This window comes from Triturus cristatus, chromosome 2_1 (assembly GCF_964204655.1).
Source record: "Triturus cristatus chromosome 2_1, aTriCri1.1, whole genome shotgun sequence".
Lineage (NCBI taxonomy): Eukaryota > Metazoa > Chordata > Amphibia > Caudata > Salamandridae > Triturus > Triturus cristatus.
The window spans coordinates 234,594,443-234,619,544 of NC_140581.1; the positions used below are offsets into that span (position 1 = coordinate 234,594,443).

General features: G+C 43.4%; 1 protein-coding gene across 1 annotated transcript in view; it reads right to left on the reverse strand.

Moving 5' to 3' along the window:
- The window catches only part of CCBE1 (collagen and calcium binding EGF domains 1), an 873,157-nt gene that overhangs the window by 96,583 nt on the left and 751,472 nt on the right, over positions 1-25,102 (reverse strand). The window contains exon 3 of the mRNA XM_085630518.1: positions 12,933-12,985. Coding sequence (XP_085486644.1) covers positions 12,933-12,985 — 53 coding nt within the window. The remainder of the gene's footprint in view (positions 1-12,932; positions 12,986-25,102) is intronic.

The window sequence follows — 25,102 nt, forward strand, 5'->3', positions numbered from 1 at the left end:
CATTGGTTTCTGTCTGTGTTTACCTGTAAGAATCCATAAAAATGGAAAACAGGGAGCCTCATTTATAAGATATTATAAGCAAACAGATATCCTTTCAATATTCAAAAACGAAATTCACCATCAGGACATGTCACACACTTCAGTACCTGTCCTACCTTTCACATACACTTCACCCTGCCCACAGGGGTACCTTAGGCCTACCTTAGGGGTGACTAACATGTAATAAAAGGGAAGGTTAGGGCCTGGCAAGTGGGTGCACTTGCCAGATCGACATGGCAGTAGAGACGGCGCACAGACACTGCAGTGGCAGGTCTGAGACCCCTTTGAAAGGCTGCTTCTGTGGGTGGCACATTCAGTGCTGCAGGCCCACTAGCAGCATTTGATTTACAGGCCCTGGGCACACACAGTGCACTGTACTAGGGACTTTATAGTAAATCAAACAAGCCAGTCATGGAAACACCAATACCTAATAACAATTTACAGGGTCAGCATATGCACTTTAGAAGTGATCAGCAGTGGTAAAGTGCCCAGAGTCATAAAACCACCAAAAACAGGGTTAAAAACAGGAGGCCAATAAGCAAAAAGTCTGGGGGTAAACCTGCTGAAAAAGCCAGGTCTAACAATAACCAATTGTTTATGGGGACAATTTTGGGCAAACCTGCAGCGGGACTGTCTACTGACTCCACTAGCTTCGAGATCTTTCATCTGGCCTCTTACTGCTCTCTTTACTCTACAGTGGCATCTGCTAAAGGGCACACAAGCAAAGACATTTAGCCCGGAGTGTGAGAATAGCAGTTAAACTCCACTGCAGCTGATGTACCATAGGCAGTGGGCCTATGATTAAGCTCCTCCACCTACCAACACAAGTCAACAGCCTTCTTGATCGCCTCTGACCCCGTATTGGCTCTCGAGTGATGCTCGCCCTCAAGAGCTAGTGGAGAAAAGAGGGACCACTCATGAAAGGAACCGGTTTATTACTCATCAGTGTGAAGGAAGGCAGTTACAAGTCAGGGGAAGGGGAGTAGATTGGGAGCATGATGCCCTGGCCCTAGTGTTTTCCAGGGCCCCACGCTCCTTCTTAAAAGGCATTGATAGATTTTTAATTGCAAACAACCCTGAAGTCCTCTTTGGCACCAGGCACAATGTTTTCTTTTTCCCTGGAATATATTTTTTAATACTCACAAGTAGATGCTATGGCACCTCACAAAAACTGAAGCAGCCTCCAGAGGCCCCGTATAAGCTTTGGCCACAGGACTCGGATAGGACTCGGAGGGAAGATGTGTGGAGCCGCAGCCAGGGCGACTGACGCTGGAATCTGGTGCTCACGGTTCGATCCCCGGCAATGGCGGCAGGTCAGCCCAGCACCATGTGACTCTGGGCAATAGCTTGCTTAATCTTCCCGACAGCCCCCAGCACCAGGATGACTTCGGTAGCTGTTCGTGCTTTGCAAATACTAGATTTTATTTTTTATAAACGTCCTTGAAGCAAGCGTGACACAGCAGATACTTTTAGTGCTAGGACAAGTGGAAACCTTCCCTGGAGTATACAACATATACATCTGTGGGAGGATTCATGTCTCAGCTAGGATCATGGATTCTGACATTTGCTTGGAATTAACTGACTCAGAAAGGTTGATGTCCCTCACTGCAAATGTGCCTGTGCGGCCTTTTGTCAGCGCATTGTTTCGATTAAGGAAATCTATGATGAATGTTGAATTAGAGCCGGGTAATTTGTGGGAATATCGCATTAAATTTAAGCAAGAAAAGAAGACAGCGACTTTGGAGCAATCAGGCTGCCAATATCAAGGACATTCATCATTTGTGTGTTGTGAAATATCAGACAGCATGACTGGAAGGGACTTCTATTGCTTAGTAAAAGTTTTTTTTCAAAAATACTTTAAATAGTTGCCATACAGTTTTCTTTGACCAAATAAATTACTTTTAGATCTGACAGCAAGGACAAATCTAATGAGATCATTCAGCTGAGTTCATTCTGCCTTAGCTGAAAACCTATTACTCACAGAGGCCTCTCTGGCCTGTGGCATGCTGCGGTGATAAACAGCAAATACAATTAAAAGTGCAAAGCATACTGATAAATCACAATTGTTATCGTTAATTCTGACCAGATGGGCCCTGGCTTTTTTTTGCTATCAGTTTTGCTGATTAGAGTAAATATTCAGACGAAATCAAAGCCAGGTTTAGACGAGGACATTGACAAAAACAAAAATGATTGCTTTTCTATAACTTTTATGATGTAGCAAAAGTAATCTTCTTTCCAAACCCTCTCTGTTTAATTGCATCGCCCCACTTAGGATTCTGGACATGAACAGGCACCCCATGTATTTTTATAAATTGTCCCATCTGTAAAGACCACATTTTGCAAACACCACCAGACAGTGCTTAATTTGAGCCGGAGCTTTCCGGTGCTGAGCACCAGCACTTAATTGGTTTCCGCACCTAATTGTCAACACCACACTTGGGCAGTCTGCCACAAGGTGGCGCTGCTCATGTAATTTAGAGATGAGCAGTAGTATCACAGTTATTTAGGAAAACAATATACATTATAAAATTACTAACACCTGCCTCCCCAGCCATTCCTTTAGCTTTGGAGACCTGGAATTATCTGAACTGTCGCATTAACATGCAAGAGAGATGGTTAGTAGTTGTTTTGGCAAAGATGACAGGGGCGATGGGTGGTGCAAGCTGCAGTGGCCTCCTGGTCAGAGCCCTGGCACTTAATATTTTACAAATTAAGCACTGCCAGGGCAGGTCTTCGTACACGTGCGTGCATCGATCAGCGAGAGTTCTGTGATCAGAATAGGCATGTCTGGAATTGAACACTTTATTAACAAATGCAAATATGGATCATTGCTTCATGTCATCACATCCTAATCCTAGGCCTCAATGGGTGAGGCCTGCTGGAGACACAAGAAACCTTTGGGAAACCGAAATGTAACTGTTCTCTCACCCCTCCTGGACACCTCATGTGTTAACCAGTCTCTTTGTAAAGGCATGTGCTTGACTTTGGGAGGCACATGATTTGTCACTCAGAGTGTGGCCCTTCTAAGATACAAGTCTAAGGCAACTTACACAGCTGATATCCATGACATTTTTGCTTCCTTTATGAGTTTCCTTTTTGGTGACAGTTTGAGGGGCTTCTCTTCCCAAATGGCTCCCCAAGCTGCAGATTGATGACTTCAGGGCCACCCTTGCTCACCCACACCCACCCCACCTCAGATTCAAAGACATTGGGGTGCCTGGAGACACACAGGGAGCTGCCTCTTGACCATCCATGTAATAGGAAATGTAGAGGCTGCACCAATGCGGGTTAGAGTGTGCGCAGTGTTTTTATTATTATTAAATATGTTTGAGATTATTATGTGGAGTCATTGCTGACATACCTCTTTGGGAACATTAGTATGCATGAATTATGATAATATGTCGCAAATATTTCCAGTGTGCCTACAGTAAACTGGGTTACATGTATATGTTAGGGAACATTTATCATAATGTCAGAAAGGGGTTTATAAGATTGAGTCTGTTTGCAAACCTTTTGTTAACGCTTACATAATCGTGCCAAATTTTGTGTCACATGAAATATGCGAAATTTTCAACCTTCTACTCAGAAAGTTTGCAAGATGTTTGCCCATGGATACTGGTTCTTAAGGAAAATTCTTTGCTGAGAAATATTTTCAGCTTGAAAGAAACATTTTCACCTCAAACCAGTCTCATGCAGGCATCTCATGTGAGTCTTCTGTGTGTAGCATACCTTCATGAAAAAATATTACTCGAATTGCCGATATAATGTATTTCAAGAAATGTGTGTAATTTTGTGAAAATTAAGTGTATTTCACAGGAAAACAATTTCCACACCTTTAGATGAGTGCTGTTCACTCATGTACATCCTGGTCCCTGTCGCTTTATTTATTGTAATCTGACAGAATTACACACAGCTTCCTGGTAGAGAACACCGACGGCTGGATACAGCCTCTGCACTGAGGCAATGTGTATGCCACCCAAGTGTACTGTGAGGAGCAAAACTTGACCACAGCCTGATTGGCGAGAACTTCGAGAGTGCAAGATGTCCAGGCCATTGATGAGTGTACTGCCCAGCTCTGTGCACATAAACTAGAGCTTCTCAACCACTCACTGATCACTTCCTGGACTCGGACCTGCTTGAGCTCTTGCTGCTGAGATGTACACAGATTGTGCAGCAAGTGTGCTGCTGTGTACAGCTGGCCGGTACTAAGCCTTGGCACTGCCAAATCACTGCTGCTGGTCTTGTTGCTGACCTTGCCCTGCATGGAAGCTCACAGCCAGCCAAAAGAGTCCAGAGAGCAGGAGCCCACCGTGCCGCTGACCATGAGATGGAGGTGGGCAGATGAAGATTTGAATTTATTGGGCGGAGATGTTTGCAAGCATCAGCTGAGCCCCTGGGACTGCCCCCCAGCGACAGAGAGAAGGTGCAGGCAGAGCAATCCTTATAAGAAGTTATTCAGTCTGGAGGCCACTGGCTGACGACATTTGCTATTTACTGCTATTTCGTTTTGCTTTCTTGCTCTGTCATGAGTGTCAGTTCCACACCCTGCTGTCTTGCCAGCTAGCTGCATACAGGGATCCCAGATTATATGCACAAACACCAAGACACCGTCCCCTTGCATTGATCCCCAGCGTCTTGTTTGGGGATTTGCAAATATTCTTATATTATGCAAGAGATACAAAGTATCTAATTTAGGTGAGAAGGTTACAATCCTCCATTTTGAGCATCTACGGATGTATGACATTACAACGCACACTTTTACAACGCATGCACTTACAACGCATTTTTTACAACGCATAATCCATTACAACGCATGACATTACAACGCATGACACTACAACGCATTTTTAAAAAATACCTATACAACGCATTTCCATTACAACGCATACTACCTTTACAACGCATACCATTACAACGCATAATATTAAATTACATTTAAGGTAAGTATTAGATAGTATAGGGGTAAAAATTACTATTCTAACTCCAGGGGGTGCAACAGTAGGGTAAGTGTTGGATAGTATAGGGGTAAAAATTACTATTCTAACTCCAGGGGGTGCAACAGTAGGGTAAGTGTTGGATAGTATAGGGGTAAAAATTACTATTCTAACTCCAGGGGGTGCAACAGTAGGGTAAGTGTTGGATAGTGTAGGGGTAAAAATTACTATTCTAACTCCAGGGGGTGCAACAGTAGGGTAAGTGTTGGATAGTATAGGGGTAAAAATTACTATTCTAACTCCAGGGGGTGCAACAGTAGGGTAAGTGTTGGATAGTATAGGGGTAAAAATTACTATTCTAACTCCAGGGGGTGCATCAGTAGGGTAAGTGTTGGGTAGTATAGGGGTAAAAATTACTATTCTAACTCCAGGGGGTGCAACAGTAGGGTAAGTGTTGGATAGTATAGGGGTAAAAATTACTATTCTAACTCCAGGGGGTGCAACAGTAGGGTAAGTGTTGGATAGTATAGGCGTAAAAATTACTATTCTAACTCCAGGGGGTGCATCAGTAGGGTAAGTGTTGGATAGTATAGGGGTAAAAATTACTATTCTAACTCCAGGGGGTGCATCAGTAGGGTAAGTGTTGGATAGTATAGGGGGGGTGCATCAGTAGGGTAAGTGTTGGATAGTATAGGGGTAAAAATTACTATTCTAACTCCAGGGGGTGCATCAGTAGGGTAAGTGTTGGATAGTATAGGGGTAAAAATTACTATTCTAACTCCAGGGGGTGCATCAGTAGGGTAAGTGTTGGATAGTATAGGGGTAAAAATTACTATTCTAACTCCAGGGGGTGCATCAGTAGGGTAAGTGTTGGATAGTATAGGGGTAAAAATTACTATTCTAACTCCAGGGGGTGCATCAGTAGGGTAAGTGTTGGATAGTATAGGGGTAAAAATTACTATTCTAACTCCAGGGGGTGCAACAGTAGGGTAAGTGTTGGATAGTGTAGTGTAATATTATGCGTTGTAATGGTATGCGTTGTAATGGTAGTATGCGTTGTAATGGAATGCGTTGTAAAGGTAGTTTTTAAAAATGCGTTGTAGTGTCATGCGTTGTAATGTCATGCGTTGTAATGGATTATGCGTTGTAAAAAATGCGTTGTAAATGTAGTGCGTTGTAAAAGTTGCGTTGTAAAGGTTGTTCCCCCATATACATAGTTAAGTTGTGGCTAGAGACCGGAATCAGAGTGTACCATTGGCTCACTGTACCATAATGTATTATTGTGAAATTGTGTCTAGGATTGTCTAATCTTCACACAATCCTCGGCTGGACATTTTTAGGGTCTAGCCTGTGAGTGCATGTGCTAGCACATGTGTCTCGGTTGTGACACACTATTGTATACAAAAAAGGGCTTGGAGTCCACTCTTTCCTTAACATTTGTTGTCCTTCATGTCACTCTTCTTTAAAGCCCCCTTAATTGGCCAGTGGAGGCCAAACATCACTTCTGATCATTGCTGTGGAGCAGGGACCAAGTACAGATTGATTTGAGTCATTCTTTGCCGGTCCACATCTCCCAACATGATTGAGGTACTATTTCTTCCCCATTTTTGTCCTTGTTTTTTTCCTCCCCTTCTGTTTCACTTACTGTGCCTGTTTTGTATTGCTTTTATCCCACTGCATCACTGCATCACTGTCTCCGGGTTGTTGGCTGCTATCCTCTCACCCCTCTCTGCCGTTTTTCATTGGTAGTATAGAAGGATGGTCCCAGAGCAGAAGTACTTATAGAACAGAATCAAAATCAAAAAGCAATAAAAACAATCAAGTGATGCTGAAGTGTTATTTAATCACACTTTAGCAAGATTATCATTTCTTGGTAATAATCGATTTACAATAGTTCTACACAAATACATATAAACAATTGTTAGGCATACAATTCATTGCCACCTAATCAAACAGAGATGCAATCCTCAATTTTACATTTGTTTGAAAAAAAACATGTACATTTTCAGACAAAGGGCTGTTGCGTTCCACGGGCGGTGGGAGTGAAAAAACACGTTAAAGTAATTCAGGACAAACCAATTGGAAAGAGCGTCACTGGCCGTGGAAGTAACCATCGGTTGGAGATGTGAATTGAATCACAGTGGGTTTAAACCTCGTTAAAGGTTCAGGGAGCCCTTTGTCTGTGACGTCCAACAAGTACCTATCAGGTTCTATTCCTTCTAATTGGTGCCTCCTTTCCCTTTCTTCACCCGAGTCCTGATGAAGACCCCGTTTGTAAGGACCTAACTAACCTACATGGGTTCAGGGGTCGAAACGTCGACACACAACCTATACCAGTACCAGCAATAGTGTATTTTACACTGTGTTTGTCTCAAAATGTACATGTTTTTTTTCAAACAAATGTAAAATTGAGGATTGCATCTCTGTTTGATTAGGTGGCAATGAATTGTATGCCTCACAATTGACTTGTGATACTGTAAGGAATTCTTTGAAGTCACTACAAACACCCCCCCCCTTTCCTCACTTACATCACCTCCCCCTTCCCCTCCCTTCTGGGCACCTTGTTGCGATGTATTTGTGTAGAACTATTGTAAATCGATTATTACCAAGAAATGATAATCTTGCTAAAGTGTGATTAAATAACACTTCAGCATCACTTGATTGTTTTTATTGCTTTTTGATTTTTCTTTTTGATTCTGTTCTATAAGTACTTTTGCTCTGGGACCATCCTTCTATACTGCTAGACACCCAGGTCCCAGTGATCCTTGGGTATACCCTTTGTTCTAACGGTTTGTCATTGGTATGCATATTCACATGTGCCCTCTCTGTTTCTCTAGTGTCTGTTCTTTTTTTACGTTTTCATTTCTGTCTCCACTTCTGTTTCATTTAGTGGGCATGCAGTGTCTCTGTCTTTTTCACTGTGATCGTCTATGCCTCTTTTTCTGCTTCGTTCCTCTTTCTGCTCCCTAGTCTCTGCCTCTTGTAAATCCAGTACTTGTATAGTGCACAAATCCCCCCTGAATGGGTATCTCTGCGCTGGGGGCCATTGGGAAGATTAAGCGAGCTGTTGCCCAGAGTCGCATGGTTCTGGGCAGACGCCTGCCGCCGGAGCCAGGGATCGAACCGTGATCCCCAGCGTCCAGCGTCAGTCACACCTCTCCCACCTCTTTATGGCTGTGGCGCAGTACCAAACGCAAACATATTTCAGAGCAGCTGAACAAGATTCACATGCAACAACTTCACATTGCTCAAACCAACATACACTGGGGTTAGTGCCATGAAAAACGAGAAGAATGTCCTTTTCTCAAAACCAGGGGCCATTTATACTTCTTGTTTAATGTAGTTACAGAAGTCTAGTTTTTTTTACTCACCCCTGTGTTTTCCCCACTCTCCTACTACCTCTCTTGTGAGTCTCTCCACTGCCCCCTGCTGCTCTTTCCCTCCTGCCCACACCAAACCCCTGCCTTTATCCTTCCATTCACTCCCTGCGTCTATTTTTGTACTTTATATACCTGCAACATGACCCTAGTGCTTTTATATGAGCACCAGTTACATTACACATGGTTGCATGCATTTTTTTAGGTACAAGGATATTAATAAATTATCTTTAAATGTACTTAATTCTGCACTTATGCCTATGGCATGACTTCCCTGGGAAATTCATGCGTCACCTTGGATGTCCCATTATTCGGTCTTTAGGAGGTTATAACAACACTGCTTTGGCAACACAAAAGGAGTCTTTCTACAAAGCTTTACTCCCTTGCTTTTAATTTTGCAACCCCAGACCAAGTGATGTTGTTATCTGCTTTTGGAGTTTATGCCGACCTTGCATCTGCAAGCGTTAGTTACAGTCACACAGCTGTTGCATCAGACAGCCAGGCTATCAGACCGGCTAGGCTGAAGCAAGCCTCATAAAAGTAAGTACAGCATGGCAAAGCCGATAGATCTCGCAACGGCGAGACCTATGAGCTTTGCCAATGCTTGTTTGAGTGTGCCTTTGATAGCTGTGTTTCATGGTACCTAGACTCATTCTACACAGCCTCTCTTTATTTAAGCATTGGCTGCTCACCCACATTTTTCCCAGGGAGTTGAGGATGCTTAAGTGGCCCACCAGCTTCTACTGTAGACGGATCATATTGACTATATTGATCACTGAATCCTATGGACCCTGGGTTCTTGCTCACTTAGAAAGTCATGTGGACCCTATAATTACCCCCTCTCAGTAACATAGCTGACACCCATGATCTATTGTTTTTAATTTCTTATGTTTTTACAGCTTTGTATTAGACATGAGCTTCAGTTCCTTGGTAACCCTTCCTCTCATGATTCAATATTTCTCATTGGCAAGGATTTAATCGGGATTTAGGGGCTGTGCACAAGTATAAAGTTTTACATCCCGGAAAAAGTGAAAGAGTCAGGAGGGTGAACACCAGAGTTGGTCCTAGGCTTGAAATTATTTCACTGCATCAATCCTAACTCAAAAAAATAATGAAGAAGACACTCAATGTCCAACAATCCAAAAAGATGCACTCCAATTTGTATAAGAAAGAACTTTAGCACATCCATATCTTCATCTCACTCTGACGGATAAGAGAAAAAGATGAACCAGGACACCCAGGAAAAATACATTCCCAAGGAGCAGTTGGTAGAGGTTCTTGTATTTTAGAAGCAATTTAGACTTTCTTGATCATGAACTGCTACTATGCCCCAGTGGGAGACTCCTCAGATACGTTCTTCACATCGACTAGGCAGTGTATGCAGTGTCAGAAATGTACCCCTCATTTCAATTGAACTAAATGGTGACCAATCTAATAGAAAATATATCAAAGAAGGATTAAATGGCTTCTGCGTACCCAATTGAAAAAAGGTCAATCCATTCCTAAGAACAGCATAATCATTACTGAGTGTTTTTTTCAAAGCCCTTCTCATGCCTCCAGTAAGAGGAATATTGTGCTGAACATTTAAATGTGGATATCTTGTCAGATGTTTCCTTTGGTAACTTTTGTGTGTCTGCTTTTGATTGTGGTGTCTCCATTGTAGCCCTTAATGGAGGACTAGAAGGTGGAGGACTAAAAATTAATAGATCTTCTTGAACATACGAGGGTCCTCTCTGGAATCTCTTGCTTTCTTAATCGTACTTAATCTTGGATTACTTACCTATATTGGGGGGCATATGTTGGGCCTTGTATGTTCATACAGTGATCCTCTATTGGCAGATAAACCAGTCCCTTTAATTTGGACAGACTATTCTGCTGTACCCTGATAATTAAACCTTCCTTTTCCCAATGCCCCTTCAGGGCTCAAAGAAAAGTATGTCTACAACCTGGCCCAAGGTGACAAGTCATAATTTATGGTTGTGCTGAAAGCTGTTCTTCTGGATTGGACAGGTAATGTGGAGAATGACAATCCTCTATTTAATGTTTGGATTTGTACTTCCCTAGATATTATTTCCCATATAGGTCCAGAAAATTAAGACGGAGTGGAGCATCACTTCCGCTGGTTCAGAGAGACCCTTGCAGAGTTAAAACATTAATGCAAAGAGTCCCCCTATGAGGCATATCTTAAACTCAGTTACAGGCACCCACTTAAGGCACTGAAGCTCTCTCATGCTTTATTTTATGCAAAGGAACCAGAATTCTTTGCCAATTCTTCAAGACAGATTTTTTCCATAGTGAACTCTTTTCTCCAACAGTTAAGCTGTAAACAAACCATCCAGCCCTATCTAGAGTTCTGTGATAACTTGGACTCCTTCACTGGAGGCAAATTCTCTATACAAACTTTAATGCTCAGTCAGAGGACTGATGCTGCCTTACCTTTTTTGCCGACCTTCACTCCAGTTTCTGAAGCTGATGTTGAAGCTGGTTTGGCAGCCTGCTCTTTGCACTCTCCCATAGACCCATGCCCCAATGAGTCTTACATTTAGGTTTAGAAAACATTTGCCCTCAACTCTGCTGACTTTTTCTAACACTTCCTGGAAAGCATGTTCCAAGTTGCATGTTCCATTGCATTTCATGAAAATATTTTTCCGCAGCTATTGTTGCTACTAATTGTCGGGAAAAACTGGAGTTCCATTTGTATATTGGTTCTGTAACCAGGCTATCTCTGGACTAATGTGTTCTCAAGCTTCATTCCAAATGTGTCTTCTATTCAAAATCTGGACCAAGCAATTATCATTCCCTCTTTTGGTAAAGAGAAGGCCTCTCTAGATTACATTTTGCTACATTCTCTTGGAGTCTGCAGAGTGGTGGGTATTTGTTCAATGTAATGCTGTTATGACAGTAGGAGTCAGGTTGTTCTATTTTGTTTAAAAAAGGGAGGACGGGCCCCCATTTTCTTCGACCATTTTTAGGTACTACTATTTGCTTCCATATTGGACCTAAGTACCTCATCATTTTGAAACCTAAATTAATCATCATATACTTAAGCCTACTATAAACAATTCACAGATGCAATATGAAGCAGTCAGAACATCCTTGACAAGGGAGAAAGAAAAACGAGTCTCTCATTTGTTTTGTTTTTTGGTACATATAATGCTATTGGCTCCTTCCTGCTGTAACAATAGGGTCGTGGCATCGCACCTGTGACTTGCCTAGGATTCCCTTCTCAGGGGCTGATTCCGATCTGGGTCAGAAAGCACTCCGACCGAACCGGATCCGGAGTGTTTTCCAACCGAGCCGGAGTCCTGCAGTCCAACCGAGCGAGTACGATGTGGCCGTATGCTGCCGGACTCGGTTCGGTCGGACTCCCATAGAAGTCAAAGGGAGCCGGTCGTACGACGTGTACATGGGCTCCCATTGACTGAATGGGTACGTTGCGGACAAGTGCACCCCCTACAGTGGGTACGCATGGTGCCATCCGCACTGTACATGCCTGTGTTGGGGAACCCATGGTTCTCCCCCTGTGTCCTAGTCGTACGGCTGCGAGTGACAGGGGGTCTGACGCGGACCCTCAAAGGCAACCACCTGGACAATTTGCGAGCCGGACACTCCGGCCCGCACAGGCTGTCCGACGTGTGCATCGTACTGGCTCGGTCGTGAATCGTATACATTGCATGCCACAGTTAGCTTACGACCGAGACGTATGGAGCGGTTCGGACCCGTAAACGACTCGGTCGGTGAATTTCATGTAGCTCACATTGTACTTGCTCGCTCGTACAGCTGTACCAGTCGGCCAAAAAACACGCGTACGGCTAGTAGTTTTTCCGGCCGGATCGCGTTCGGTGCCCTTCCGACCCGGATCGGAATCGGCCCCTCAGAGGGAGATTTTAGCCCTGGGATCCATGCTTAGATGCAAAAAAGGCACATTCCTGCCTCCAAGACAAGGGAAGCAGTAAGCAGCACAAGACAAGGTAGGCAGCAAGCATCACTTAAAAACTGTAACACTGAATAATGGAGGCCACTGTGGTGTGCAATGTTATTGGAGCAGATGAGGAAAAAGTGTGAAATCTGGGTTTTTTAATGATGTCTCTATGGCACAGTGGGAGGCACCCACACCCTATACGACAGCAGCCACAATGACTGGAATAGCAAGATTATGTGATGGCCAGTTCTCAAATGGATACCAAGAAAAAAACATGGGCCTAAAACTCGCGCAACATGAAAAATAACCCTGTCAATCATCTGTGAAATGTTTTACATTTCACTACCTAGTTTACCTGTTCTTTCACGAAATCCTATCCTCTAACTGTGAACACCATCATTTAATGAATGTATTTATCTATACTTTTGATTACATACTTTACATCGGATAAAATATTCTAGTCCAAACATGAGATACATACAAAACAAAAACGAATACTAATTCTGTGTCTCGGTTTAATCATGGCTGGGTATTCTTTATGCACAATTCCCAATGTATGTACACAGCCTATATATACAACACATTTATTACAAATGAACTTTGCAAACGCAATCCTTCAGGAAACTTAGAAATAAAGGATAAACTTAGAAATGGGCTCACCTTCAGGGATGCATTGTCCAAGAACGAACTTGTAGCCTCTGCAGCATTTCTTTCTGGAAAACAAAAGTACTTTTTAAAACGAGAGATTTCCATTGGGGCAAAATAAATACTCCAAAACGATTAAAGGAGTGTAATCATTGTGTAGATAGACAATGTTCTGCATCTATATTGGTGAGGATTGTCTGTCTGGGGATGAGACCCTAAGCTCAAGCGGCCACAGCCGTTCAAAGAAAGAAGTGTGAGGACATTCTGTGGGATGTTGTGAATATAGCCATCCCAGCGCACTGAAGTTAACTTCTAGGCGTGTGTTTACTTATAAAGTTGTCAGTACATAAGCATTGCTGAGGGCATGAGCTCATCATTTCATTTGGCAAATATCATGAACCAAGTCATCAAATTACACTGATATTACACGATGAGAGGCCACAGGTTAGAAGGTCTGGTTCACGCACCTGCGCCTCTAGCTCCGAGGCCAAGCGCTACTTCCTACAGCCAAATTAGTGCCTGCGATCTATCCTGGACAACAAAATGCAGGGCATATCAGCAACAACCGGCGATAATTATCGCTAAGCGCACTTAGCGCTAGGATAATTATCGCCGTCGAACGTGGATTTTTATCGCTGAGATAGCGTGCTATTAGCAACGCTTATCTTAAAAGCGATAAAAATCCTAGCGCTAACTGCCTAACGTGAGATTATCGCTGGAAACCCAGCGATAATCTCACGAAATGTGGCGTTAGCTTGTTGATAGGGCCTCACAAACTTAGCCATGATATCCACCTTCCATAGGATATCATGGCTAAGTCAGTCCTGAAGCAGGCGTAAGGAAAGTAGCGATAACAGGGGTTGTCGCTACTTTTTTCTTGCCTCTATGCTTCATAGCGTGTGTCTTGATGATAGGAGAAATGTCGCTTAGCGACATTTCTCCTGTCATGTCAGGTCAGGAACGCCCACTTTGCATCTCATTGGAGATGCAAAGCTGGGCGTTAGAATTCATGCCCTAATGCAAGGTTTCACACGTTGTCGTGACCTTGCTAATTAGGGGATAAAATTATCAGCGCTTTTCGGCCGCAATAGTGGCGATAATTTTCAATCGCCGCATTGTAGATATGCCCCTGCGTGCCCTCACATTATATTGTCAAGTTACCAAGATATAACCGCAGTTACAGAAAAAAACCTGTTCTAAGGGAAAAAGACTCGTTTCACACTCATATTATTCACCTGAACTAAACGTTACTCTCATGGGGGCATATTAAAAAGGGCTTTATCTCCACTTTTTTGGATTTAAAAGCCAAAGAAGCAGAGATAAAAATATCGCCCTATCAACAACAGGGTGCTAACATGCAAAATCGAAGGCAAAATCGCATGTTAGCACTCTTTTTCACTACGCTTCCCTTTGCATCTCTAATGAGATGCAAAGTGGGCGTTCCGGAGCAAAATAATAGGAGAAATGTCGCTGAGCTTTCATCAGATAGGGCACTCATACCTGCCAATTCACAGGGTGCCACCCTGTGACATACAATATCGGCTCCCATCACACGGTCTCCGGTGAGGAGGCAATATCACACGTTGGCAGGGAAAAACTAGCTGAACAACACTGTAAATAGTGGTTTTCTACCTGTCTTTCAGAGCCTTTGAACTGCCGACGCCCATTAAGAACATCACACCAGCCTCAGCAAGCTTTTTTTGGGGGGGGGGGAGGAGGGGTTTGGGGGCTGGGGGGGGGTTTAAAAGTGCCTGGTAGATACTTCTCAGCACAAGGCCCTTCCCCCTTCAAAGCCATGCCCCCTCCTCACACCATGAGATTGTTCTTCAAGTTGGCAGGTGTGGGCACTGCTTCTGTTACGTTATACATAGTGCTGTACAAATTCCTACAAATGTACCAAAGGCTTAATTGGCTAATGCAAATTAGAATACATTTCGGTACTAGCCGTTGTTGTGTGCCTGCTTTGCTTTAGTTGTTTTGTAGAAGGACCTTTAAAAGAGTTCCAGGGATAGAAACACCAGAGGATGGTCAGAAAATGCTATGGATGGATCGCAGGTATATAATAGTTTTCAGAATCAACAAGGTAGCAGCCTCAAGAATTGTCATTTCTGTTCATAAGAATGATGATTATATTGCTTTATCTTACAAAGATATTTGTGGGAAATTCTCTTCACAATTCATTTCAATTGTCTTTATTTGATCTTCCAAAGGCAGATCATAAAAGATACACACGATAAAAAGTAAATAAACTACAAAGTATACACACATGTTAAAAACTAACGACCACGTATTTAAAAATGATATAATTCATTGTGCAAATTTACAATTATTAGAGTAACAGTACATCAAATAGAGTTCCAGGTGCATCAAGTCTATAAGATATTCATCAGTATAAGGGAGCACCTTCATTCTGAAGAGGAGCTAGAGATGATGGTCAATTATAAATCAATCTTATACCTATTCCAAACATAACCCTTGAGGATGGTGAGTGATTATAAAGACAATATTAATAGATGAAATATTGAATGCAATTTTCTCCGTACAAAATGGCAAAGTACCTGGCATTCATGGGTACCCAGCCAATACCTCTGGCCTCCCCTGGCACTTGTATTGGTTTATATCTATTCTTATATATTAAATGAGGAAAATAAACCATCCTCCATGGAAACAGTGCTTATTACTTTGATTCTCAAAGAGGTTAGCCTAACTGAATGTGCACATTATAAACATATTCACTGTTGAATACTGACCTTAAAATCATAGCCAGAATCTTTGCTGTGAGTTTGGAAAATACTGTACCAATACTGATTTAGCTTTCACGGTTAAGTTTTATCAGTGGCAGATAACTAATCTATATTAATAGATCTCATCTTAATTAATCATAATACTAACAATGCTACACCTTTAACAGCTGTATGTCCTGATGGAGGTAATATATCTTTTTATGTATTTTTGTAGGTCTCATCTCCACCATGTACATTAATGTGAATGTCTGTTGTAGTGAAACAGGTTTTATCAGATAATCTCTAACTGCAATGGGGACACTTCAAGGATGCCCTGTTCCTTCCCTGCTTTTCAATGCTTCCTTTGAACTGCTCACTGCTTACCTGGAACATAATCATCAGGTTACAGGATTTTTCAAAGGTTTCAGGAGTTTAAATCCTGATCCTATGCAGATTATAATCCTTTGTTGGTATCTAACACTTGTTTTGCTGGCACATGCTTTACATTTGAATCAAATTATGAAGCTTTCTTATGAGTTTAGTTAAATGTCAGGACAACTAAGACCTTTCTACTAACAAAATTGTCAAGGGGCATATAGATAAGTGGGTGTGTCAAGTGGTCTGGAAGTTCCTTTAACATGCACCGCAATTATATTTTAAGGTGATTTTCATACTATTACTCTGGTGAACTTAAAGCAAATATTGATTAAACCAAAGGACGACACATGTTGAAGAAATTTAAATTGTGTTATTTGGCAATGTGCATATACTCAAGATTTGTGCCTTAATTTGAATCAGGCATATTTCTCTGCTTTATAAAATCCATGTTAGTAAAATAAGGCCTCTGTTGAGCCTGAAAATTACTACATGATTTTTTTAATTTGCCCCAGGGACAAAATTGGGATTTTCCCGGGCATCGTAAAGGCAGATATAGAACTTGATGGGTTAGAAATCCCTAATCATGAACAATATCAGTTAGTTTTCCCTCTGAATCAACTATCAGAAATGATGTCAACTGATGGTAACAAACCTACCTAGAAGATAAATAGCAATGGTATCCTCTTCTTATGTTCAATATCACAAGCAATATATAAGTCTATGATTTGGAATCTCTGAGCACAGCTAAATAAATAGTATTTAAATTTAACATCAAAAAAGGAGGAAATTCTGTATGCGTTAATCTGCTATATAAAACTTACTCCCGAGGACAACAGTGTTGTGGAATGCTACAGATTAAATGGAAATCTTGGAATAGCAATGGTTTACTTAATGCTGATCGACTCTACAATGAGCATATCTTCCTCCTTTAACAATCGTGAACTCAAATATTGGTTATAAGTGAAGGAAATTCATAGATATCAAACTGTATGTGCACCTTCGTCTAATAGAAGGCTTTGGGAAAATAGATCAGTTGGGTTGTCCAAGAAAACTTATCTACATCTATCTTTTTTTTAAAGTATTGTAATATGAGCTTTTTATGATCTGACTAAACTGGCTATTCCATTAACAAATTTTCAAATAATTTATTGTGAATTACCTGAAGTTGTTGGTTTACACTCATTCTTCTCATGATTGTATTGGCTGCCTATTCAGGAAAGGCCCCACACAAATTCAAACTATTGGTGTGCATTAGCCTGGTACAGAGAAATTATCTTCCTCAATGATCAGCTGACTTTTGGGGTTAACTGATATCAACAAATATTTGTCCTAAATGGGAGCAAACAATTTTGGGCTGGGGCGGAAGCTAAAACTGTTATGTAAACTGCTACTATTATTTTCTTCTAGCAAAATATGAGAGCAATCCTGTATTCCTGGTAACCTGGATATTTAATCATCAAAAAGAAAAATGGTTCCCTCGGAGAAAGATATAAGCCTATGCTTTCCTTGCACTATACATTTATCTAGACATTTGTACATAAATCCAGATGTATTTAATTTTTTGCATATTTTTCCTTCATATGCAAACAAACGTGCATGGGGTTGGTGCTCCATAATAATGGTGCAGTTCTGGAGAATAGTGACAATAGTGATTAATATTGTGCAGGTGCTATTTACAGAGGCAAAAGGTAACTATAGATTGATAAGTATTTAAATTGTTGAAAAGAAGCCTCAGGTTTACTTTTGCAATACTGTAATGAATGCCAATTGTAGGAAGCTGGCTTTGTACCTACGCTGTCTGCACAGGTACGCTGTGCAGACAGTCCAGACGACCCTGATTGGTCCAAAGGGGCTTTCTATAAAAATCCCAAATGCTCTCTTTTGTGGTAGTGTGGTCTAGTAGCTTAGGCTTATCAAAGGGGAGTGTTGGGTATTTGTTGCACACACCGAATTTAATGCGTTTTTAGACACCAAGATCATCAGAATCTAATAAGTATTTTAGATGTTATCAATTTTAACAGTAATAGCAGTAGAAAATTACAGGTGTCAGATTTGTGGCATGAGACTCCAACGTGAACATTTTATCTTATGGGAAAAATATTCACTGCATATGGTCACTTGCGAGCGACTTACTGGACTGTTATTCTGGACTTAAGGTAAGTAGAGGCCAAGGTCCAAGAATGCACCAGAAGTTTAGGCTTACCTGCCTTGAGGTGTCTGGATGCAGAGGTGCTGGCCACAGTAGTTGTCTCAAGCGCTACGTGCTTAGGTCAATGGGAAAAGTACTTGAAAGAAACAGGCTACAGGAGCGGATTGGGGACAATTCCAACAGAACCCAAAGGGGGTTTAGCTCTTATAGGCATTTGGACCACGAAGGCACCGTCGGTTTCTGTGAACTCGGGTTGGGGGGCTCCGGTGCATAGATGTTTTGCCCTGCTTGTCAGTGAGTACTGAGGTTGTCACTTTGTTGTTGGTTTTGCAGAAAACAGTACAGCTAATCCACTCTTGACATGGATCTCACTGGCCTTAAAGTCCCTCAACGTGCAGGTTGGACTTCCTTGGCAGTGACGTACAGGCTGGACACAACAAACCTTGGCTGCCGCAACTGCTCCGGTACCCAGGGTATTGGTGGTTTGGGGCTCCTCGAGGGGTCAGTGTCTTGAAACTTTCTGGGGAGATGGGGCTCCTAGAACCTTGGGGACCTCCTCCTGGCAAGATGCTCCTTCATTGGGCTCGATGGTCAGCAGAACAAGATACCGGACAGCTGCTTTTGGTGCCTGCGGATGCAGGGGAATGGCTCCTCTACCCTAAGGGAGATGCTGCTGGATTGATGAAGCACTGGGCAGACATCCACGGGTTTGAGGAGGCAAGCCAGCTTCAGGATGAGTCAGTCTCTGTGATTTTCATGGTAGAAGCAGCCTAATAGGGTTTGGCACCCATCTTTGGTGCAGGACCTTTTTTCTCACATCTTTGGCTCTTCTTTGACCTTCTTCTTCTTTAGTCAGACAAATCTCTTTTCTTGGTGTCAGAGGGCCACCTAAATACACAATATATAATGCTCAATATAGCAGCATTAAGGAGAGTATAGGATAGTCGCCAATGGGCTATTGACCCCTGGGGTCACTACACCCTCTATATGACCACTTCCTGTGCCGATGACGTCAGATATTACATCACTGATGACATATGTGTCTTTATGAAAAATAAATATTTGTAATATATGTATAGCTAAAGATTAATGAAAGAAGACATGGGTAAATAAGTGTCTAAATACAGTGATGTAATATCTGATGTCATCGGCAGAGGATTGCGGTCGCGTGAGTTATAGTTGCCTGCACTAACTATAACGTGGAAATTTCAATGATTTTTCACGAGTGAAATGCCCAGCTAACTATAACATGTGTGAAACCTATGGTTGTTTAAGTGAATTTGCAAGGTTTTTTAAATGCTAATTCCTAACTATAACGTGTGTGAAACCTATGGTTTTTTCAGTGAATATATATATATTTATCCTACTGGCGGTCACCAATAGGAAGTTATAGTTAGGACCGTTTTTCCATAGGAAAAGGGTTTTTTGACTTGTCTATAACTTTGGCGTTGTTTGAAGAATCTTCACAAAGTTTCCCCTAAAATGTGTGTCAGTAATTCTTCGTGAGCATGGAGAGTTTTTGAGTAATATGTCAAGTAGGGGCAGAGAAAAAGGGGGAGTAAACAAAAGTGTTTCTCATGTTAATTCCCATAGCAGCTTTGAACACGGCTACAGCCCGAACCGCTGGACCGAATTTCACCAAATTTGGTAGAAAGCTAGCTTTTGGTTCGCAGATTGTTCTTTTTGTTATTTGGTGTAAATCCATTCAACAGTTTTCTAGATATTAAAGGAAATCAACATTTGTATATCTAGGATCGCAAAGACTTTGTGAAACAATTATGAGCTTGTGCAGAGATCTGCAGAGCTCTGTTTGGCAGCCAACACTACAACCAGAAAGTTTTGGCAGTCATCTTGGGACTCTGTTTCAGCCAAAAAAAAAAGGAAAGAAAAGGGGGTAGGATAGGAATACTCTGATCCCCACCAGACCAAAAAGCATTAAAAAAAGACATTTGCAGGGAAATTCACAAATTAGAGGTGAAAAAAACAAACCAAAAACAAGCATGTGTTCTGAAAAGCAGTGGGCCAGGTTCATATGGACATTTTATTAAAAAAGGAGGGGACACACAGAGCCTCCCTCTTGAGGCACTAGAAGCCCTGGGAACCACCACCTCCCGGGGCTTTATTTTAAATAATGGAGGGAGTTTGCACAGACTCTTCTCCATGGGCTCAAAAGAGACCCGGGGACCACCACCTACCCTGGGCTTTAATTAATTAATGGAGGGGGGCTGCATGGACCCCCTCCTGGGCTGTTTCAAGCCCTGGGTACCACCACCTCCCCGGGCTCACAAAACAATAATGCAGCGGGCTGGCCCGTGGGACCATCAGCTCCAGAGGTCAAAAAACAAGAAATAATATGGGGGGGCGCCGAGACCTTCTGTGCCCCAGGGACCACCACCTCCCCTGGGCTTTCTTTTTTTTTTAAGAAGGAGGGGGCCGTTCTCGGCCCTGGCGACCACCACCTCCCCAGGTGGCCTGTGCAAACATAAGGCGGGGGCCACTCAGCCCCCCCTCCTGGAACCATGCATTGCCCTGGGGACCACCCCCCACCCCGAGGGTTAGCTCCTGCTATGTCCTGGAGTGCCCACCCTTGAAACATAGCTGTTTGCTTTTGCTTGGCAGGAGCTTTGACAGCTCCCACCAAGCTAAAGCAAACATTCCGGTACTAGCGGGCGGGAGCTGTCAAAGTGCTCATGCCCACAGGAAGTAGAGGTTTGATCTTTCCCTCCCTGCAGACATGCGGGCAGGAAAAGAGATAAAACAATTGGTACTGCACGGAGGGAGCTACCTTTTCAGCAACTCCCTCTGTGCAGCAGCAATGCGGGCTCCCATAGAAGGCAGGCAGCCGGATGGGACCACGGAGGCCTTGAGGCTCCCCAGTGGTCCCCATCGTACACACTGGGTGCCCTGGCTGTGACCAGGGCACCCAGAGACACATGCCTGGGCCCTGGGGGATGGGGCTACAGAGGTTGAAATCGGCACAGGGAGGAGGGCCACTCTGTCCCACTCCCCCATTTTTTATGGCTGGGCCCTGGGGTCTCTACTGCTGTTTTTGTATCTTTTTTAGTCTCTTTTTCTCTTTTGCTTGTCGCCAAATTATGAAGAAAAATAAGCTCATGGAGGTTGTTCCCAAAAAGCAGTGCCAGTTCCATCACCTGCAAGTTCCTGCGCAAATTAAGCACCAGCATTTCTTAAAGTTAGGGACTCCACAGCCGATTTGACGTTTAAGCAGAGTGAAGGGGGCCCCGATGAGGAAACCGAGCTGTGTGTTTTAAAACGTGACTTTTATTGGGGCCTTGAATGTGAAGGTAGATACGTGGTTTTGCAAAGCACGTGGGCACTGAAAGTGCACTGTAGTTTAAAGTTCAGATTCCTTCCTATAGGCAGAGGAGCATTATCAACAAGCATTGGCATAGCCAATAGGTCTCGCCTTTGGGACCTTATAAGTGTTTAGCCATGCAACAGTTGCATAACTAAATACTTATAAGGTCCCAAAAGCGAGACCTATTGGCTATGCCAAGCGGCCGTGCGGCCGCGAAAGTGATCGCGATCAAACATCAAGAGCGGCCGCGAAAGTGAAAGAAATCCCGGTAAAGCGCGGCGCGCGCGCCCGCGCACATGCACTGTAGCTCTAGGCTGGCCTGGTAGCACTTTTTGGAGCCCTCTCAATAAGTCTCGCCAGACCAGTGCATGCGCTGGGTCAGGCGAGACCTAAAAACGTGGGTCAGCAAGTCCGTTATATTTTAAATCGTCGTACCTAAGACCCCCGTAGCGTACTCAGTTGGAGAAGTTACCAGCTCTGTGTTTTTACTTTGTATTCTGGTATTCGCAGTCCTGTTGTGATCATGACTAGGACTCTTATATTGCAAAGAAAACAATTGGGAGTTCTCCGGCGTAGATGGTATAGGTTTACTTGTGAACTTCCAGGTATTGTTAAAGCCAAGGTGTACCACATGTGTGGTGCAAGGATTGGTTTCTTGCATCACAGATTGGGCACACACTTTCTGGCCCGTGTGTATGTGTCAGAAAAGCCACACTCTTCGGTGTGCACTATATGCAGTTCTGTATATGCTGCTGTGCTGCAAATGGCGTCCTTGGTGAGCAAAGCTACTGCACACCGAGCATTGCTTGATGAGGTAGTGCAGTGAGAACGGTGGCGCGTGTATCACACCTGCACATGTCCTGTATGTAAGCAAGATTAGTAGAATATTGTGCACGGGTCTTCGGTGGCAGATGTTCACAACCCAATGCATTCTGGGTATTGTAGTTCGATTCACTTAGTCTGAAATGAAATAGTACCTCAATAGAATGCTGTGTAAAGGAAAGGTCAAAAACATTGCGCCATCTTGTAAACTTACATTTAGGAGGGTTCTGCTACTTTCTAGTACAGAAGACATAGCAAGGGTGCCGTTTTACTTAGAATTATGCCTCTTGTAGTCTCACTTAGCCCAGGACAATACTAGGACCGCCATCCCTAGAATGCTAAGGAAACACCAAGACTAGGCTAGGCTCTCGAGTTATTCATGGAACTGGGAAACATGGCAGCTTTGTAACACCTCCGCAAAAAGGTTTTGCTTCAAGAGCGTTGTAACTTGCCCAGCTTTTAGAAATGCCTCAAAAAATTACCTATATGCTGGGGAGAGTGAGCACTGCACATGCACATAGCATCCGCAATTGAATATATAACTTGGTGAAAAAGACAGACATGAAGCGTATGCATGAGATAGATAAATCCATTTACGAATGGATTTGCAGTTTAATTTTGAGCACAGAGCTGCAGACTGACCAGAGCCTGTGTTTGTGCCGCATACAGTGAGCTGTTGGTCCATAGGTCCCAAAGGCGAGACCTTGTGGCTATGCCAATGCTTGTTTCAATATATATATTTATAAATATCTACTGGCTCCAGCATGTTTCCTTGTGGCAGCCTGACAGCAGGTGGTGCTTGGAAATACAGTGCGCTACCGCACGCTGTGTGGAATTGGCAAAAATGGTTCCCCAATGCAATCTGCAAGAAACCTCCAGCACTCCGGTGCAGTTGGAAATCCTTTATTAGTACTTTGGCAGTGGCACTAATGCCAACGCGTTTTGGTGAAAGCCCGCACCTTGGTCACAGCAAGTTTTCTCGATTGATTACCTGTATTTGGTAATAGATTAGTTGTAATCACGCATTGATTAATGATTTGAATTTAATACGCACAAGCCAAAATATAACTTTGAGATTCGATAAGGTATGATATTTAAAAAAAAAGAGTGAACTCTACCTCTTTAACATGGCCCTGTTCTTGAAGTAAATGTACTAATCCTATTTTTATATTTATGTTAATTTGTGTAGTGACGAGTAAAACATAATAAAAAAATGCTGTTGATTTTGTGGTCAACGCCGTGACCAAGTTGCGTGGGGAACCGTTTTTGCATATATATATAAACTCTGCTCTGCAGGCGGAGATTAAAAGGAGTTTTGGCACTCCGTGCTATGTTTTGAGGCGGAGTTCCACCGAAAAACTCTGCTAACCGCCATCGGAGTGGAGTTCGGTTTACCAGCACGCTCACAATTTCAAATGCTCATTTCAAATGCTGGTGTGGCATAATATGTGCAAGCCTGCACAGTCGGGACTACATGTGGTTGGGAGGAGGGAAAGATGGGTGCGGAGTGTGTTGGTGAGGGGCATCACAAACTGCACTAGTCCTCGCCTCCCAACTGTAGGACTGTCCAAAACCGTCTCGATTCAGGCAGTGGTCGTCGGTGGGCTAGGGGGAGCTGCCAGATGTGAGGGAGCCCAGGCATCAGTGAAGGGATGGATTGATGATCAGAAGAAGGGAGAGGACCAGCTCCCGGGAGGCCCACCCCCAGGACATAGCAGTTTCTCTGTCCGCTGTTTTTTGGTGGCGCATTTTCAAAACTCCCATCACGCAGAAGCAGACACTAAGTCTGCCCCCAGCCGGTGGGAACTTTGAAAATTCTCCTGCTGAATTGGAGCAGACCTTTGATCTGTTTCCCTGCCTGCAGTGTTGTGGGCAGGGACACAGATCAAAATATTGCTCCCGCCCTGTGGGAGCTGCATTAGTAGCAGCTCCCTCTGGGTGCTGCATTAGTAGCAGCTCCCTCTGGGCAGGAGTAATACCGTCTCCCGCTGTATGCGGGGAGCCGGTTGGGGCCGCGGGGGCGATGGGGCCCCCCTTGAGGCTACCAGTGAGTATATAGTGGGCACCCACCTCTAAGAAATGCAGGCCCCGGGGGATGGGGTCCCCAGGGCCGATAACAGCTCAGGGAGGGGAGCCACCCGGCCCTGCTGTGGAAATGTGGATTTTCCTGGTCAGTTATGTCCCCTATCTTGGACCCCAACGGTTCTATATGCATGTTACAAGTACATGTATGTTCCCTCCAGTTCCAGTTTCGAAGACGCAAACACATGTGCGTCCACCGTTAACATGTCCTCTGTCAGATCCGCCATGAATGGGCTGGATATTCGATTCCTAAGTATGAAAGGCCACCGACTTTTTATGGCTAAGTTACTCCATTTTTACAGTTCAGGCAAGTAGGCCCGATTCTGTCCTCAAAGCCTTTCCCTGCTCTCTGCCTCTGACAGCTTCAGCTTGAGCTCGCATCTGTGACCATGAACTTTGTCTCATTCTCTGCGCGGCCCACGAAGCCTGACATCAGCCTATTCTCTGCCAAGAGCTGTATTTCACCTTCGAATTATCTGCTTCCCCCTCAGCCGATGCATTCCTGCCTAGTAGTTTAAGTAAACATTCCTCCAGTTACCAAGCAAAAGGCCCGGTTTCTCTGCCCTCATGCAAGTAATTCATAGCCCTGTCATCATGGAATATTCCCATCCCCTCGCATTCAGTGTAGACACTTAGACGCTTGTACACACACACACAGTCAGTATAGAATAGATTCTGTCCGAGAGCCCTTCCCTTGTGGATAACATAGTTC